The 17,332-nt window shown below is 41.7% G+C and overlaps 1 protein-coding gene and 12 non-coding genes across 14 annotated transcripts; 12 read left to right on the forward strand and 1 right to left on the reverse strand.

Moving 5' to 3' along the window:
- Nucleotides 1-663: 663 nt before the first annotated feature.
- Nucleotides 664-11,085, reverse strand: LOC113588826 (leukotriene B4 receptor 1-like). 2 transcript variants are annotated; one of them, XM_035529547.1, is made up of 5 exons: nucleotides 10,847-10,920; nucleotides 3,731-4,372; nucleotides 3,088-3,288; nucleotides 2,852-2,895; nucleotides 664-2,417 (listed from the first exon to the last, which is right to left on the reverse strand). In XM_035529547.1, exons 1-5 carry the CDS (start codon nucleotides 10,886-10,888, stop codon nucleotides 2,102-2,104), a joined length of 1,245 nt encoding a protein of 414 aa, XP_035385440.1. In that variant the 5' UTR covers nucleotides 10,889-10,920; the 3' UTR covers nucleotides 664-2,101. The 2 variants fall into 2 exon arrangements, with proteins under 2 accessions (XP_035385440.1, XP_026883994.2); XM_027028193.2 differs by lacking the exon at nucleotides 10,847-10,920 and adding an exon at nucleotides 10,926-11,085 and having other exon boundaries at nucleotides 665-2,417.
- A 3,901-nt stretch (nucleotides 11,086-14,986) lies between these two features.
- trnas-gcu lies at nucleotides 14,987-15,068 on the forward strand. Its single transcript has one exon. It is a non-coding gene; the product is annotated as a tRNA-Ser (tRNA).
- Nucleotides 15,069-15,187: 119 nt separating this feature from the next.
- trnas-gcu lies at nucleotides 15,188-15,269 on the forward strand. Its single transcript has one exon. It is a non-coding gene; the product is annotated as a tRNA-Ser (tRNA).
- Nucleotides 15,270-15,388: 119 nt separating this feature from the next.
- Nucleotides 15,389-15,470, forward strand: trnas-gcu. Its single transcript has one exon. It is a non-coding gene; the product is annotated as a tRNA-Ser (tRNA).
- Nucleotides 15,471-15,589: 119 nt separating this feature from the next.
- trnas-gcu lies at nucleotides 15,590-15,671 on the forward strand. The gene has a single exon. It is a non-coding gene; the product is annotated as a tRNA-Ser (tRNA).
- A 119-nt stretch (nucleotides 15,672-15,790) lies between these two features.
- trnas-gcu lies at nucleotides 15,791-15,872 on the forward strand. Its single transcript has one exon. It is a non-coding gene; the product is annotated as a tRNA-Ser (tRNA).
- Nucleotides 15,873-15,991: 119 nt separating this feature from the next.
- Nucleotides 15,992-16,073, forward strand: trnas-gcu. The gene has a single exon. It is a non-coding gene; the product is annotated as a tRNA-Ser (tRNA).
- Nucleotides 16,074-16,192: 119 nt separating this feature from the next.
- Nucleotides 16,193-16,274, forward strand: trnas-gcu. Its single transcript has one exon. It is a non-coding gene; the product is annotated as a tRNA-Ser (tRNA).
- Nucleotides 16,275-16,393: 119 nt separating this feature from the next.
- On the forward strand, nucleotides 16,394-16,475 carry trnas-gcu. Its single transcript has one exon. It is a non-coding gene; the product is annotated as a tRNA-Ser (tRNA).
- Nucleotides 16,476-16,594: 119 nt separating this feature from the next.
- On the forward strand, nucleotides 16,595-16,676 carry trnas-gcu. The gene has a single exon. It is a non-coding gene; the product is annotated as a tRNA-Ser (tRNA).
- A 119-nt stretch (nucleotides 16,677-16,795) lies between these two features.
- On the forward strand, nucleotides 16,796-16,877 carry trnas-gcu. Its single transcript has one exon. It is a non-coding gene; the product is annotated as a tRNA-Ser (tRNA).
- A 119-nt stretch (nucleotides 16,878-16,996) lies between these two features.
- On the forward strand, nucleotides 16,997-17,078 carry trnas-gcu. The gene has a single exon. It is a non-coding gene; the product is annotated as a tRNA-Ser (tRNA).
- A 119-nt stretch (nucleotides 17,079-17,197) lies between these two features.
- trnas-gcu lies at nucleotides 17,198-17,279 on the forward strand. The gene has a single exon. It is a non-coding gene; the product is annotated as a tRNA-Ser (tRNA).
- The last annotated feature ends 53 nt before the right edge of the window (nucleotides 17,280-17,332 follow it).

The following is a 17,332-nucleotide window of genomic DNA, read 5'->3' on the forward strand; positions in this document are numbered from 1 at the left end:
AATCTCCAGTCTTTTCCTGGTTGACTCCCTCTCTATCCCTGACCCATAGCAGAGAGGCAGTACGCAGTGCAGTGCAGCAGGGATAAACGCAGGGTTCTTAACAGATCAGCATTTGCATTTCTCTTCTGTCACATGAGCAGTGCTGCGTTTTTCTTAATTGACTAGTACAGTGTCATATATGTAGCATAGTGACACTATACTGCACCAACAAACTAGAGTTCTTGTTCTGGTTTTTGAATCTAATTTAATTTAAATTTTAATTACATTGTGAATTAAAATATTTTTTTTTTCTGTTTTCAATATTCGGATTTCTACAGTGCATTTTTGTGGCTATGAATGAAGGATCTCATGTTCTTCATGTTTACACAAATGTAAAGAAATACATATGAATTTAAAAAAGTGTTTGGGTTCTCTGATATCTGATTATTACTTTATCTTTATTCCAGTAAGAAAGCATATAATGTAAATAAATAACCTCTTGTAATCATGAAAAATACTGAAATGTAGTACATTTGATTTAACTGATAAATATACTGATATTTAACTGTTAAATATTTAACATATTTAACTGTTTAATAAAATGCAATTTTCTGTTAAAAATACTAAAATTATAAAATTACAGATTTTTTTACAATGCACTTAGTCTACTTAATAATAACAGTAGTGATATCCACTATAACTAACTAATTGACTAGTTTGGGTGAAGTAGCAAACCACAGTGGACAGTAATGAATATCAGAAACATGCAGTTGAACTTAGGTTGATACAGTATCTCTCTCTCTCTCTCTCACACACACACACACACACACACAAACTAGAGTTATGTTGCTTTTTTTTAAGTCATTTTATTCATATTGTGACTTTAAATTAAAAAATTCTGATTTCAGAATTTACAGTGTGCAGTGCATATAAACATTTTATATCTCTGAATGAAGGATCTCTCTTTCTTTCACACACACTCACACAAATGTAAAGAAATACAAACTAATTGTCTTGATAAAGGCTACAGACACTTTGCTGGACAAGGGCATCTTCCAAATAACCTGTAAATATAAATGTTTAACACCACTGATGTAGACCAGTAAATTTAAAACTAATTTTACACAAGCATTAAATCATTACAATATTCTGTGCAAACACACAGAAATGTATTAAATAAAAGCAGTCAATTTTTGATTTCTCATTTTTAATTCTGTAAATCTATGTTCCATCTTGTTCCAACCTTTTCTGGTCAATTAAGGTGTATTCTCATGTTACAATGTTAAATCATCTTTCAACTCTGTTATTAGTCCTTAATATATCACTCTGGGGGAAAAAAAATCACTGCAATTTTACAGTAAATTATTGGCCGCACAGTGCTGGTTCCAGTGAAGTTTACAGTAAGAACCGATTTAATGTAAAGAATGAAACATACTGAAGACTAGAATATTTGGTTTAACTGTTTTCAAAATTTGACTGTTAAATATGTAACATATTTTAATATTTAACTGTTTTTAAAAAGCTACTTTTCTGTTAAAAACACTACTAAAATTACAGATTTGTTTTACAATGCACTTAGTCCTCTTAATAATAAAAGCAGTGATATACGTTTACTAGTTTGAGCCACAGAGCAAACCATGCAGCGGACAAAAATGCATATCAGGAATGTGAAGTTGAACTTGGGAATGCGAGATTGATGCAGCATTTGAACCTGACTTCAAGTTGGTGTGAATCAAATTTCTTTAGTCAGTTCATGTTCAGGTTTTCAGTTCATGTCAGGTTCTGATCATTCGAGAAGCTTTAAAACACCATTTAGATTGTGTAAGATTGTGTTGACATTGCGCCATCTGGAGGTCAGGGGTGTGTACTGGACGAGATCATAAGTCCCAAGGAATGCACTGGCAGCACATTTTAGCCTTTGGCTCTTCAGGTCAGACACCCACTGTGTCAAAGGTCTCCCCGTCATACCCTCTTACGAGCTACTTTCAAAAGCAATGTGCACCAGCAATTATAAACATATTTACACCCACTTTTGTGGACAGTCACTCGGTTGAAGTCAGCGGCACCGAGTGCAAGCCTTTAGGAGCGCGCCCAAAAGCAAACGCCCAGTTCCTTTGACCAACTACTTCTCGTGCTTTACCGACGTGACTTTGAGGTTGCCGTTCGTGCTGCCGCTGATGGACTCGGACTCCTTGTCGCGGAGTTCCTCCTCCTCCATTCTGATGCGGTCCGGGTCGCAGCTGTTCTGGGTACACAGGCGGCCCTTGCGCGACGAGGAGTCGAGTCCCGTGGCGTCGAAGAGACGCGCCATGAAAGCCGCGCCGGCGCGCTGGATGTACACCCTCGCGGCTAACGTGTAGAGGACGGGGTTGATGCAGCTGCTTACGAACCCCATGGTGGAGACGAAGGCGCGCAGATGCGACCGCAGGCTGATCAGTCTGGGGATGAGAGAGGACAGGGATGAAGCCGCCGGGTTTGCTCTTACACAGAGTAGATGCAGGCTAGACGGACAAGACGTGTGAAGTAGGGAACAGGAGACAGGACAAAGTTCAGGTGAAACGGGGAGCAAAAAATCGCCATAACAGTCCAAAGTCAGTTTTGGCGACATCTCTCAAGCTGGACTCTAAAAATAGGCATGCAAAACCTGGGAGAAGAAAACAAAAATGGACGCTGGCTTGTATGATAGGCCTACACAGTAAACGCTACTTCAGTTATATTATATTATTCGCCCAAAATAAGGGTTTGGTCTCCTGGACATGGGTTGAAACAAACAGGTTCAGAGTATTACGACAGGAGAAGCACTGGCTTTATACCACCGCTCAATAAAGTACATCAAAGCTAAAGATGCAGGCGATATGGAAGTGTGGCTTACTTCGTTCTTACAGGAGAGCTGTCAGGATAAAACGCTGCTGCCACCTGTAGATACAGATATTGCAGTGACGAGCATGATTTTGCAATTAGAAACTACTTTATGACAAAAGTCTTTATCGTGTATCTTTATTATGGACATTTTGTCATGCATATATCCACCGGTAGCTCAGAAGGGTTCTTTTGATGAGCCCTGTCAGGTTTCAGCATAATCAGTGCAGCTTCCGTCACACTACGTACCTGCATCATGTTGATGATGTGGTATGGCAGCCAGAGTATTCCGAATGTGATGATGATGGTGAGAATCAGTTTCTCGCTGCGCACGCGTCTGCGGAACTTGGTCTGCCGAATTCTGCGCAGTATGCACGCGTAGCTGCCCACGATCAGTCCGTAGGGCAGAAGGAACCCCAGGAACGTCTCCATCCCGTACTGCATCATGACCTTGAGCACACATCACACATGGCAATGGATTAATCCAAGGTATTGGGACAGATGTTTTGAGGAGCAGCCGTGCTTTTACTGGCAAAAATCCCTGCAGCTGCCCTTTATCTTTCCTAATGGATGGTGGCAGGCTCTTAACAATCCAGTACATTTAACTTGAAACTGATTTAAATATTTTCTTAATTTGAAATTAGAGAGTGTCCTAATAATTTTGTTAGGGCAATATCTACAATATTTACTCACTTGCGAAACCCAAATGTGATTGATTATTTCCAAATGCAGAGTAAATACTGTCAAATAATTGCTAAGGCACAAATTTATAAAGGAAAGGGGCAAAAAAAAAAAGAGAAATGATTAAAAATACTTGCTTTCAAAAATCATATTGTGATTAATCTTTTTCTTGTTTCAAAATTCGCATTCAGTCACATATTTACCAACTCACATATGTGTTTGTGTGGTGTATGCAGTCACACACGAGACTCTTCAGGTCATATCCTTCTTTTCTCAGTGGGGTCACCGTCCTAAACGCCAGAACAGGCACTGCCAGGGCCAGCGCCAGAAACCAGAGTACCACCAACACCCGACCCACAGTCCTCCGGCCAGTGATGGCGCCAATGCGCTGGGGCCACACCACCGCCACGAGCCTGTGCAGGCTCATCAGGGAGATCAGCAGTATGGAGGCGTACATGTTGGCGCAGCAGAGGTAGTACAGCACTTTGCACATCCCGAGTCCGAAAATCCAGCTGCGCCTCATCAGGTAGACGATGAAGAACGGAATCAGCACCATCAGGGCTCCATCGGCAAAGGCCAGGTTGAGGATGAGGAGGGTGGTGACCGAGCGGCGGCGGGTGCGAGCCAGGATGCTCCAGATGACGAACAGGTTCCCGGGAGCACCGATGACGAAGACTATGGTGAGGATGAGGGCGCCTAATATGGGTCCCGCGTCGTAGCTCATGATCGTCGAGGGATGAGTGGGCTGAATGTCTGTGGTGTTGAGTAAGATGGGGAAGGGAGTGTAGGAAGGTTCGGTGTAGAGCTGAGAGTTTGTAGACAGGGCAGCATGGTTCTTTGCCATGGTCACGCTCTGGAAACAACAACAATACACATACACCTTACTGTCAAAGGCTAACAGCATAGCACTCTTTTCGATATAATGGCAGGGACAGTTGTTAATGGACTGGTAGGAGGTAGTGAAAGCTGGTGTAGACCATTCTGTGCACACCCTTGCTTGAGACTATGACGGGTTTAATGATTGCCTGTCGCGTTGACTCAGGTGTACTGAAGCACAGAGACTATTAAATCCTGCTCTGATCAAGACGTCTAGGAATGTCCTTTATGACAAAGAGGAACTGGAATGAAGCCAAAGATCTTTTTGAGCCTTTATAAACTTTCTAATTCCAGCCCTGTTAGTGCAGTGGGTAGCTGGCGAGGATGCCAGAGCTGTAAAGAAACAGCAGGGTGTTCAACGAGTCAGCTCTGCAAAGGAGAAGCAGTAGGATGGTAGGATGTAGGCTTCAGGAAAGCATGCTGCCTGATTGTTAAAGTGAGGGACATCCTCCAATCGCTTTTGTAACTGCATTTACATCATCACAAAATCCCTACTAAAATGGAATCCAGTATAATACTGGACTTAAGTATTATGTGACAAATTATTGGTGCTTTAGCTTCCAAAGGAAAACAAATGTCATGTTGTGTTTCATGAGTTGGTGTGATGAGTCATTAATTTGATCAGTGAGCTCTTGGCGTTGCTCAGTGAACACCTGTTCTTTGATCTTCTCTGTGATAGCATATCTTTTTAATCAAGTTGCCTTGTTTTTATGTTAGCAGTAATGAAGCAATAATAATAGCCTAATGTGAAAAATTAGATCTGGAGACCTATTATTAGCAAAACAATTAGGCTGAAATGTGTTTTTGAAGTAGCCTGCCTTTTGTTGCTTTGCTATATGCTCGGGTTTAGGAATAGAAACAGAGTCTGTCTGACATTTGTTACAAATCTTCTTTTTTTTAAGTGGAGATGTAAAGATGAGGTGATAAATTTAAATGATTATCTTAGCGGGAATGCTTCTAAAATCGAACAGAAAGAGAGAGACAGAGATGGAGGGAGGGAAAAAAGGGACAGAGAGATGAATCTAAAAAAGAGAGGGAGTAGAGAAGAAAGAAGATCAAGGAATAAGTAGGAAAAGCGCAGGTAGCAGAAAGAAAAGAAAGTGTATCGTTTGTGTTCCTCAAGGCGATCACTCTCATAACTTGTGTGTATTACGCACACAAACACAACATTTGCAGTAGTAATCTGCAGTTATGGGACTGCCTGAGTTCAGAATCCTGAAAGGACATGCTGTTTTTTGTGGTATTAAGTAATGGCAGGCATTAAGCTTGCTTAACCAAACATCTGCCTGTAATAGTAGTAATAGAAAGACAATCCTGTCTCACCCTTCCAGTGGGTGATTATATCTGTCTTTTCCTCACTCTCAGGCATCTGCCAGAGGTCTGGGAGTTTGAGGGTGTGGTGCAGTATTTTTGCTGTTCCTAGGATTGCATTCTTCTGACCTTAGTTTGATGATATCATTCCTGGGATCTGTTAAAGCCACTCCCCCAGCTTAGGTGTCACAGCAGCAAATGCCCCTATCATCGGTGTTAACCTTCCACATTCTGTCTGTTTCCCCTTTCATTCCCTGGTATTTCTCTACCTTCCCATTTTCATTTCCTTTGGATGTTTCCATCACTCGGGACTGCCACATCTATTTCCACTGCTACTTTCTGTGTCCTATCTACCATCTCAATGTCGGTTCACCACCACTTGCTTATGAGTCTGGAGGTCCCACAGGTATGGATTGTCTCAGACGGTGCTCTTTTGCACAGCCTACGTGTCAGATCTTGTCTTGTGTGATACACCTCTGCTTCAGTTTATCTAATGCTTAGTGCTTGATCTTGTGCTAGCATGATTGTGCCTCTATGCTGCCCTTCAGCCCTGCCGTTTCCATCCACTAGGCAGATTGCCTCATGTCAGCACCCCCCCCCCCCCCACTATGTGTCAGTGGTACATTCCATGGCACCAACTCTGCTTCCTTGCTTTCAACTATCCGAGACACTCCCTCATCAGCCTGATGTCATCCATGTACAGGAGGTGGCTGATGGTAGTTCTGCTCCGGATTCTGCACCCCTACCCACACTTATTGATGATCTGGCTGAGAGGATTCAGGCCTGTGCAGAAGAGCAGTGGAGTCAGGGCATCTCCTTACTATATACTGCACTTTATGGTCACCTGGGCATGTCCAGTGCTTCACGTTGGCTTCCACTTTGTTCTGGATAAGGGCCTTGAAGTCTTTTAGACTTTATACAGGCCCAAGCTTTCCATATACAGGTGTGCGGCAGCTGGTCCATTTTCTTCTGCTAGTCAGCCATGCACACTTGCTATTAGTTCCTTTGGCCAGTAGGCACGGATCGTCTTGGGCCCAGTGCTTCCCAGTTCTTTATGTTTGTGACCCGCTCTTGGACATCTGCTATCACTTGTATTTTGTAGCTTGGATCCTAGCATGACTGCTAAAGCAGAATATACCAGTTTATTGGTTACAGTTATACTGCATTGTGCATGTTGCTGCATTCATAGCTGTTGGCACAGAATCTGATGGTAGATTACTACTAAGTCAGGGACCCTGCAGCGTTGGCAGGCAGTAGTTAGCTTTGTAACGCGTCAAGAACAGACAGATGCTCACGGAGTGCAGTAGAATGTTCTACAGTAGAGTCTAAATCACGAAATGGAAATACATAAGCTAAAGGTACTGCAGTCTGAGCCATAGTCACAATGCAGTTCAAAAGCACAGAATCCAGATGGCAATAATCAAGTGAAGAATTACAAAAAGCAATCCAAAATACAAAGACCAGTACCAGCTAAACGTGGAATGTGGACACGGGAAGCCCAGTCGGTATGCACATGAAAGCTGTAGCAACACTAAATGATTAAACAGGAACAGAGCTTCTTTATAGGGCTGTGGAAACGAACAACAGGTAATTACGGTTAGCATTCTGTGGAGGATGATCTGCTGAAGGTTTCCTGATAGGCTGATGGTATGTGACGACCAGTCGCTTGGGTGTTCTGGGTAATGGAGTCGGCTGCTGTAGTTCTCAGTGGGGTCGTGACAAGCTTGGTCATGATTGTCTTCTTGACCTTTCTGTCTCAGATGCAGTTGGTCTGTGTTTGTCCGCTCCCTATCTAGCGACAGGAGGTCCCTTTTCACAGTGTTCGAGAGCTGGGTAACCAGTCGCTTGTCTATGAGTGTGGATGACGGCCCTCTCCTGATCCATAGTTCCCTCATACACCATCGGTTGCACAGATTGCCTCTTTATCCATTTATCTGTCTGTCTGTCTGTCTGTCTGTCTGTTTGTTTAGTATTTTATCTGTGGGGCTTCATTAGACATGCAGCCCTGTACTGAAAAATGGTGGTGACAGATTAATACCATGCCACAAACACCAGAGCATTATGAGAGGGAATTACTACAGATCTTTAACGGAAACCCCGCCCTTCTCCGTCTTTTTAAACGTGCATTTTCTTTTTTTAAAAATGATTTTTAGTGATTATTTTGACTTTTGACTTTGCACTAATGTAAGTATTATTATTATTATGAATGTAGCTGAGCAGTGTTTGATGAAAAGTCTGCGTACCCTCTCCCTTGACTGTTTTCATTACTAAGTCCAAATGGAGTCAGGTTACAGTGGGTGGTGAGTGTTTGAAATGCTGAAACATTCTTTAAACTGCACAATTCAGCATGTTCACACTGTCTTTCCTGCATCTGCTTTCACTTTCTCATTTTTTAGAGTTATTTAATGCTCTGCCACTCAAAACGAATACCTAGACTAAACCCAGCAGTTAGCAGGGTGTGTACAACAGGCACAGAAGACAAATACCAACAAAGAAGTGGGGAACGCCTTTGAGCTCAAAGAAAAATAACCCCCCGAAAAAAGAAACCCACAAAAAACTAAAAACAAAACCTGTAGTATTTATAGAACATGCCTCTATCTATCTATCTATCTATCTATCTATCTATCTATCTATCTATATATATATATATATATATATATATATATAGTTTAACCTTGCATGTTGTCAATTGCATCAGTGTGACAGTTGCATCAATAATTCTATTCCCTGTACTACTTGATGACCCAAAAGTCTTAAATGGGGGCATTGTCGGTGCCAACCAAATATTTTGTCTAAATGTGGGCCAAACATAACAGGATCATATTTTCTATAAAAGCAGGGCATGACATTTGGAAATGACAAGCTGCTTTGGAGAGTGCTAGCTCAGTGGATCATTTGGAAGGTTGCCAGTTTAAGCATCACACCCCCAAGTTGCTACTGTTTTTCCCCCCAGCAAGGCTCTTAATCCTCAGTGGCTCAAGGTTTATTCAGTCACAATTGTAAATCCCTTTGGATAAAAGAGTCAGCTAAATGCCATAAATGTAAATGTTAGACCTCTGGACCCGAGTACTTAAACTGAAACCTGAACACTTAAACTGATACCCGAATATTTAAACTGAGATCTGAGTACTTAAACTGAGACCTGTACTTAAACTGAAACCTTAGTACTTAAACTGAAACCTGAATATTTAAAATAAGTGCATGTAATTTATTTCGGTGTTTTCCTCATTATAACTGTAAAACATTATAAAAGGTAAAAGAATATGAGATCACCCCTACAAATGTGTAAACAGTGCAGAGATTCATGTTTGCCTTGGTGTGTGTGTGTGGGGTGTGTGCGCACGCGTGTGCACGTGCACACTTGTAGGAGTCATTCTTTAAGAGAACAGGTTTCCCCTAACATGCACCCTTGGCAGCGAGACCAGACTTGAACAAGCACATGGTATTCTTCTCCTGCCAAAGCTCTTAGCTGTTTCCCATATTCCTTAAAAAAGTTGAAAGTCTGCCAATGGTCAGTTCTAGGCTAGTTTACATTTCAGAAGTTCATCTGAATTTCAATCGCTTGGCCTAACCACACACATTCCACTAGCCTGGATTAGACATGTTTATGTAGTGTTTGTGTTCAACATCTTAATGAAGAGGAAGACTTGTGCACACCTTTTGACACTCACACCCTCAACAGCAATGAGGTAAATAAAAAACAAAGACACATTACTATTACATATGCATACACACAGGGCAATGTAGCAGTAATATGTGTAAGATTTATTGTAGTTTGTAATAATACAAATTAATCTCTTGGGTATATTAATGTCTCCGTGTGTGTGTGTGTGTGTGTGTGTGTGTGTGTGTGTGTGTGTGTGTGTGTGTGGCACAGGTGAGGAGAGGAATTATGTTATAGAGTATACACAGAGAGTATACACAGAGAGCATACACAGAGAGTATATACAGAGAGTATACACAGAGTATATACAGAGAGTATACACAGAGAGTATACACAGAGAGTATATACAGAGAGTATACACAGAGAGTATATACAGAGAGTATACACAGAGAGTATATACAGAGAGTATACACAGAGTATATACAGAGGGTATACACAGAGAGTATACACAGAGCATATACACAGAGTATATACAGAGAACATACACAGAGAGCATACACAGAGTATACACAGAGAGTATACACAGAGCATATACACAGAGAGCATACACAGAGAGTATACACAGAGAGCATACACAGAGAGTATACACAGAGAGCATACACAGAGAGTTTACACAGAGAGTATACACAGAGAGCATACACAGAAAGCATACACAGCATATACACAGAGAGTATACACAGAGAGTATACACAGAGCATATACACAGAGAGTATACACAGAGAGCATATACACAGAGAGTATACACAGAGAGCATACACAGAGCGTATACACAGAGAGTATACACAGAGAGCATATACACAGAGAGTATACACAGAGAGCATATACACAGAGTATACACAGAGAGTATACACAGAGAGCATATACACAGAGAGTATACACAGAGAGCATATACACAGAGAGTATACACAGAGAGTATACACAGAGAGCATATACACACAGAGTATACACAGAGAGCATACACAGAGAGTATACACAGAGAGTATACACAGAGAGTATACACAGAGAGTATACCCTTACTGTATGGTTATTCATGAAATGTAGGTATTAATGTCAGTGTACAATCACCAGCAGAAAAATCAAAGCCTGCTTTCTTCACTCAGAAAATGTATTTAGTAAATTTAGGGTTTTTGCCCAAAAGTATGAACCGCTATTAGAACTGAGCCTTCAGCAATGGTAATAGCTGTGTCTCTGCCAACACAGCCCATAGTAGAACAAGTCAGGACGCTTCAGTGAGAGGAAACTTTTACATACATAGTCACTTCTCCACACTACCTCCAAAGTTAAAAAGAGACCATCCATGTAATTGAAAATAATAAATTACTAACTAGTAAGCTTTTAAGTACCATTAACGAGTAAGTGAAATAGTTTTATTTCTATAATGAAATTTGTTTTTGGTCACCTAAAGAGATTCCTTAAATCAGTGAATTATTGCATGAAAGCCAAGATAAGCCAACAATGTGATGCTGTGTTCCTTACCTGGTTGGGGGTAGAACTCAAAGCTGAGAGAAAACTCCACATGTGGAAGGTATGTCAGGGCAGTAGGAATGTCACGTACCTTTCCGCCGCTCGATCACTTGAAGATGCTTCTCGTATTTCACGGTAGTGTTCTTTTCTTTACAACTTCCCCTTCCGTCTTCTTGTAGTGTCATTTACATTCTCCGGTTCTCTTGTGACTTCTCTGTGTCTGCTGTTCGCTGTTCTACTTTGTACCTGCCGTTTTCTAGCTGTTGGGTTGGTTCCAGCGTGCTATGGGCGGGTGGGAGCGTGGCGGGGGCGGGGCGGGGGCGGGATGGGGGCAGGGCAGGGGCGGGGTTTCTCTTCTGCCACCCCACCAACCTACTTATCTCTCTCTTATCTGTTTCCATCTAATCATGCATGACTTTCCTTGTGGTCGATCACACAGACACATATACATGCGCACACACACACACATATGCACACACTCATGTAGATGAATCATCCTGGCAAAGTCTGCTTAAATTTCTCAATCAATATCCTGTCTCAGTTTGGTTCAAACTGTACTACTAAACATTCTTTACAGAAAAGTGATTCCTAATTAATATACACACAAACCAAATGTCACATTAAGCACATTTTAGGTCTGATTTTATTTTTGATTCTTTAAACTATTTCCTATCACACAGACTGTGTATTAAACATTTTATTTCAAGACAAATTACTGCAGCATGTAGCATGTAATTGTGCAAAAAAAAGGAATCTTATTAACGGAGACCTGAGCTTTAAAAATAGCAAACCCTGAAATTCCTCAAATGAAAGATAGCGTAGAGCAGAGCAGAGCAGAGGGGTAGTGAGAGACAGCAGTGGTCTCGCGAGCACAAATAAAGCTGAATAAACACATGCATAAGTCAAGTTTTGGAGATGTTGTTTTAAGCATACATTGGTCAGTCTTGGGGAAAACTGCAGGAATCTCAAGGCTGTTGTCACATTCCTTGTTTTTTCTCCTTTCTTGGCATTACACAAACATTTTCTAAACTTGCAGTATATTTTCTGGAATACTATCTGAACGTTTGCGTATTATTGAATATGATAAATCGAGAATTCCATTATCCGTACTGCTTTATTTATTTAAGAGTGTATAGCCCTTTAAAGGGAGGCGCAGCCTTTGACCAAGCAAACATCCAAATGAGGACCAAATGAAGACATAACAGGAACATGTATTCTAAAAAGAAAACAAAAACGTCATTGCTCAGTGACATCTGTGCCTCTGTATTGTATATTTACTGATGTGAGAGGCCAGGGGTGCATTAGCTTTGGATGGAAAGCAGTAATGACAGAACTTAACTGTGCTTCTTTCCAAGACAAAGGCCAGCAGAGAGGTAGTGAGAGACAGTAATGGTCTTGGGAGCACACAAAATGCCTGTATGAATTATTAGTTAATCTGTTTTTTATTAAGGAAATAAGTAAATCTTTGTTTCTGCAGCATGTTTCTAGAACAAGGCTCAAAGTGCTTTACAATCCAACACAATAAAATCCAAAATATGTGCTGTGGGTGACAGAGCCAACACTGAGGTACTGTGCTTGCTGTGCTTCGTGCTGGAGAGAAGACGCAGGCACGGCACGTCTCTCCGACTCAGACATATGAGCACGGCGCAAGTAGTCCAAACCGAGAGGCGGAGGCATGCACGGTTTCCAGAAAGGGCAGGGAATTCCTACCAGTCTTCAGTCAATCTGACAAATTTAAAAGACATCAAGATTTAACTGGTGGCTTAACAATGATGAAAAGTACTTTACCAGAATTTATCTCTTTAAATGTAAATTGAGCAGTCTTTGGGAAAGCTTGAGGAATCTCAAGGCTGGTGTGTTTTTTCTTCTTTCTTGGCAGCATTCAAGCATTTTTAAAGACTTACAATATGTTATTTTGAACATTATCTGAACAGTTCCAAATTCCTTAAAGCTAAGAATAACTCTGGCCAAGTATTGTATAATTTTAAAAGATATTTTGGTTATTTAAGCTCCATTTTAGAAACAAAAACATTCTTACCCTTTTGGTAACCGAGCATGCTCAAAAACTATTATTGGTTATTTACTCTAGGCCTCAGTGAATGTGAGTACTGAAATTTAAATCAGAACTTGTCTTCAGTTTAACAATTAAGTGACTTATTCAACAGTTGATGTTGTACAGATTCAGCCATTCTGTTTTTGAGTCTGCTGAAGTGATTATTTGACCTTGTACTAATGCTTGATGCTTTATTAGATTATTTTTGTTTTGCTCAATGGCATAAATTCACCCACATGAACAACCTTTACAAAAGACCAAAAAAAACCCTGCCCCTCATCGACTTTTATTTTGAAACCCGTGTCTTTCCAGAAGCCACTTGGTCAGCACGGATCTGAACCACTCTGGATGATTAATTCTGTGTATGCAATACTCTGTCAACTAATAGCTTCACTTGGTGTCTGTTATGCTCATTTCTCCCTTCTCCCGCCTAGTTTATTGTCTGCTTTCCTCCAGAGAACTAGTGGAAACTGGAACTGCGGCACTTGTGGCCAATTTCCCGGCATTAGCAGGATCTAAAGCCACACGCAGGGGAGGAGGTGGTTGCATGGTTGGAGAAATGGCCTGCCATTCCGTTGTATCCGTTCACGAGGCTGAGAGGGTTTGCCTCCAGTCTTTGTCAACAAGCTCTTGTGCATTTCAGTTCCATCCTCACCAAACAGGTTTTGCTTAGCTTGCTTAAGGGAATCTGTTGCATAGCTGTCACTGATGCATCTTTCTTTCGATGGCCCAGAGCTTCTGAATATTCAGCTGGGGCGGGTTGGAAAATTGGTGTTGGCTAAGGGTTGTCTATCATCAAGCCAATAAAAAAGAAAGCATATGATGTCAAAAACAATTCTGGTCTTATTGAGGAGAAGTAGTTCTATTTGTCGTCAGAACACAAGTTGGAGAGGAACAGATGCCAGAGAGAGTTACCTCTTTTTTAACATATAAAAGAGTACAAGTGTTTAGAACCTCTAAAACCTGCATTTAGAACCTCTAAAAGACAATAAGGGGACCAAGCGATTAACAGCTTGGGCTATTAATCCACGGTGGCCTGCAGGCATATTTTCACATCATTGTTCTAAAGGTCTTATGCTTAGTAAGTGTGGGATTGAATCCTATTTTCATCAATTTGGCAGTAATTTAGATTCATCAGAGAAGTTAGCATACATTTTCAGTGGTCATTGGGGCCCTTCCCATGCTACTAAGAAAGACAGTTTTAAAGTTAACAAGACTTTGGGATCTCCATGTGATCAGTATCATCTTCATCAAAAGGCATTGTTTTGTTCCCTCATTTGTTCTTACATGTCATCAGGGCTCTTTTGCATGCTATCAAGAAACACCATTTAAAAGCTGCACGAGACGGAACTACAGTTTCAGTAAGTGTGGATGATATGTGAATATCATATGATATGTGAACTTCCATTGAATTTGTCATGCTTAAATGTGTGTGATATATTTCTGTGTTGTCTTTGGTCAATCTGAAAAAATTACAAGATCTCCAGATTTAACTGGGGACTGAACTGTGACTAAAAGTACCTTAGCAGAATTAATCCTTTAAAATCTAAATTGGCCGAAGATAATTCATAGGTATTATTCAAATCCTTCAAAAAATGTGGCCAGGGTTTCCAACTGTCATCAGGGAACTTCCGGGTCCGGTTTAAAACTCCGTAATATTGCCCTAGTATCACTTGCCTTACTGCTCTCCAGAATTATTTATTAAACCAGTTAAAGAGAGAGGTTATGGTGATCAAGTGCTTAACTGTACTTTGAGTCTCTTCACTGAAATGCTTTCGTTGACACCTCTCAGGGAGGATTGTGTGTTTTTGAGTGGTAATTGGAGCACCTATGCCTTTAAGAAAAGCAGTTTCAAAGCACCATCACCTGCACAGATTTACCTCCAGACAAGCCATATAATAGGAGCAGTGATGGAGAGATTAGGGTGAAGGACCCATTGTGCTTTGCACATGTGTGGAAAAAAGGAGGAAGTAGCCAAAAGACTGCATGTATTAATTGTTCATTCACTGTATACTCCATGCGTGAGTTTGAATTATTCACTAATTCTTGGAGGTTAAGGCCTAAAGGTTTTTTCGGTTTCTGTTTTATGTAGTTTCAAAGACGAGGTGGCCGAGAGGTTAAGGCGATGGACTGCTAATCCATTGTGCTCTGCACGCGTGGGTTCGAATCCCATCTTTGTCGAAACTGATCATTTTCAGTGTAAAGGAAGGGATACCATGCAGTTTAATTTGTTTTTTAAGTTTAGCAGAACAGGCATTGTTAATTCCCACCCAACTGTGTCCTTGTACAGGGGGTTTGAAGACGAGGTGGCTGAGAGGTTAAGGCGATGGACTGCTAATCCATTGTGCTCTGCACGCGTGGGTTCGAATCCCATCTTCGTCGAAACTGATCATTTTCAGTGTAAAGGAAGGGATACCATGCAGTTTAATTTGTTTTTTAAGTTTAGCAGAACAGGCATTGTTAATTCCCACCCAACTGTGTCCTTGTACAGGGGCTTTGAAGACGAGGTGGCCGAGAGGTTAAGGTGATGGACTGCTAATCCATTGTGCTCTGCACGCGTGGGTCCGAATCCCATCTTCGTCGAAACTGATCATTTTCAGTGTAAAGGAAGGGATGCCATGCAGTTTAATTTGTTTTTTAAGTTTAGCAGAACAGGCATTGTTAATTCCCACCCAACTGTGTCCTTGTACAGGGGGTTTGAAGACGAGGTGGCTGAGAGGTTAAGGCGATGGACTGCTAATCCATTGTGCTCTGCACGCGTGGGTTCGAATCCCATCTTCGTCGAAACTGATCATTTTCAGTGTAAAGGAAGGGATACCATGCAGTTTAATTTGTTTTTTAAGTTTAGCAGAACAGGCATTGTTAATTCCCACCCAACTGTGTCCTTGTACAGGGGCTTTGAAGACGAGGTGGCCGAGAGGTTAAGGTGATGGACTGCTAATCCATTGTGCTCTGCACGCGTGGGTCCGAATCCCATCTTCGTCGAAACTGATCATTTTCAGTGTAAAGGAAGGGATGCCATGCAGTTTAATTTGTTTTTTAAGTTTAGCAGAACAGGCATTGTTAATTCCCACCCAACTGTGTCCTTGTATAGGGGCTTTGAAGACGAGGTGGCCGAGAGGTTAAGGCGATGGACTGCTAATCCATTGTGCTCTGCACGCATGGGTTCGAATCCCATCTTCGTCGAAACTGATCATTTTCAGTGTAAAGGAAGGGATACCATGGAGTTTAATTTGTTTTTTAAGTTTAGCAGAACAGGCATTGTTAATTCCCACCCAACTGTGTCCTTGTACAGGGGCTTTGAAGAAGAGGTGGCCGAGAGGTTAAGGCGATGGACTGCTAATCCATTGTGCTCTGCACGCGTGGGTTGGAATCCCATCTTCGTCGAAACTGATCGTTTTCAGTGTAAAGGAAGGGATACCATGCAGTTTAATTTGTTTTTTAAGTTTAGCAGAACAGGCATTGTTAATTCCCACCCAACTGTGTCCTTGTACAGGGGCTTTGAAGACGAGGTGGCCGAGAGGTTAAGGCGATGGACTGCTAATCCATTGTGCTCTGCACGCGTGGGTTGGAATCCCATCTTCGTCGAAACTGATCGTTTTCAGTGTAAAGGAAGGGATACCATGCAGTTTAATTTGTTTTTTAAGTTTAGCAGAACAGGCATTGTTAATTCCCACCCAACTGTGTCCTTGTACAGGGGCTTTGAAGACGAGGTGGCCGAGAGGTTAAGGCGATGGACTGCTAATCCATTGTGCTCTGCACGCGTGGGTTTGAATCCCATCTTCGTCGAAACTGATCATTTTCAGTGTAAAGGAAGGGATACCATGCAGTTTAATTTGTTTTTTAAGTTTAGCAGAACAGGCATTGTTAATTCCCACCCAACTGTGTCCTTGTACAGGGGCTTTGAAGACGAGGTGGCCGAGAGGTTAAGGCGATGGACTGCTAATCCATTGTGCTCTGCACGCGTGGGTTCGAATCCCATCTTCGTCGAAACTGATCATTTTCAGTGTAAAGGAAGGGATACCATGCAGTTTAATTTGTTTTTTAAGTTTAGCAAAACAGGCATTGTTAATTCCCACCCAACTGTGTCCTTGTAGAGGGGTTTTGAAGACGAGGTGGCCGAGAGGTTAAGGCGATGGACTGCTAATCCATTGTGCTCTGCACGCGTGGGTTCGAATCCCATCTTCGTCGAAACTGATCATTTTCAGTGTAAAGGAAGGGATACCATGCAGTTTAATTTGTTTTTTAAGTTTAGCAAAACAGGCATTGTTAATTCCCACCCAACTGTGTCCTTGTAGAGGGGTTTTGAAGACGAGGTGGCCGAGAGGTTAAGGCGATGGACTGCTAATCCATTGTGCTCTGCACGCGTGGGTTCGAATCCCATCCTCGTCGCAAAGCTGCCTTTTCAAAGTAAAGGAGAGGGATACCGCGTGTGCAGCTTTTCA

This window comes from Electrophorus electricus, chromosome 9 (genome assembly GCF_013358815.1).
Source record: "Electrophorus electricus isolate fEleEle1 chromosome 9, fEleEle1.pri, whole genome shotgun sequence".
Classification (NCBI taxonomy): Eukaryota; Metazoa; Chordata; class Actinopteri; order Gymnotiformes; family Gymnotidae; genus Electrophorus; species Electrophorus electricus.

What these genes read in the sequence shown, in the direction of transcription:
- LOC113588826 (XM_035529547.1), bottom strand. Translation starts at nt 10,888, where the DNA reads ATGTGGAGTTTTCTCTCAGCTTTGAGTTCTACCCCCAACCAG. An exon ending in TGAGTTCTACCCCCAACCAG is followed by an intron (nt 4,373 to 10,846) that starts GTAAGGAACACA and finishes TGTTGTTTCCAG; the next exon opens with AGCGTGACCATGGCAAAGAA. An exon ending in ACATCATCAACATGATGCAG is followed by an intron (nt 2,896 to 3,087) that starts GTACGTAGTGTG and finishes CTGTATCTACAG; the next exon opens with GTGGCAGCAGCGTTTTATCC.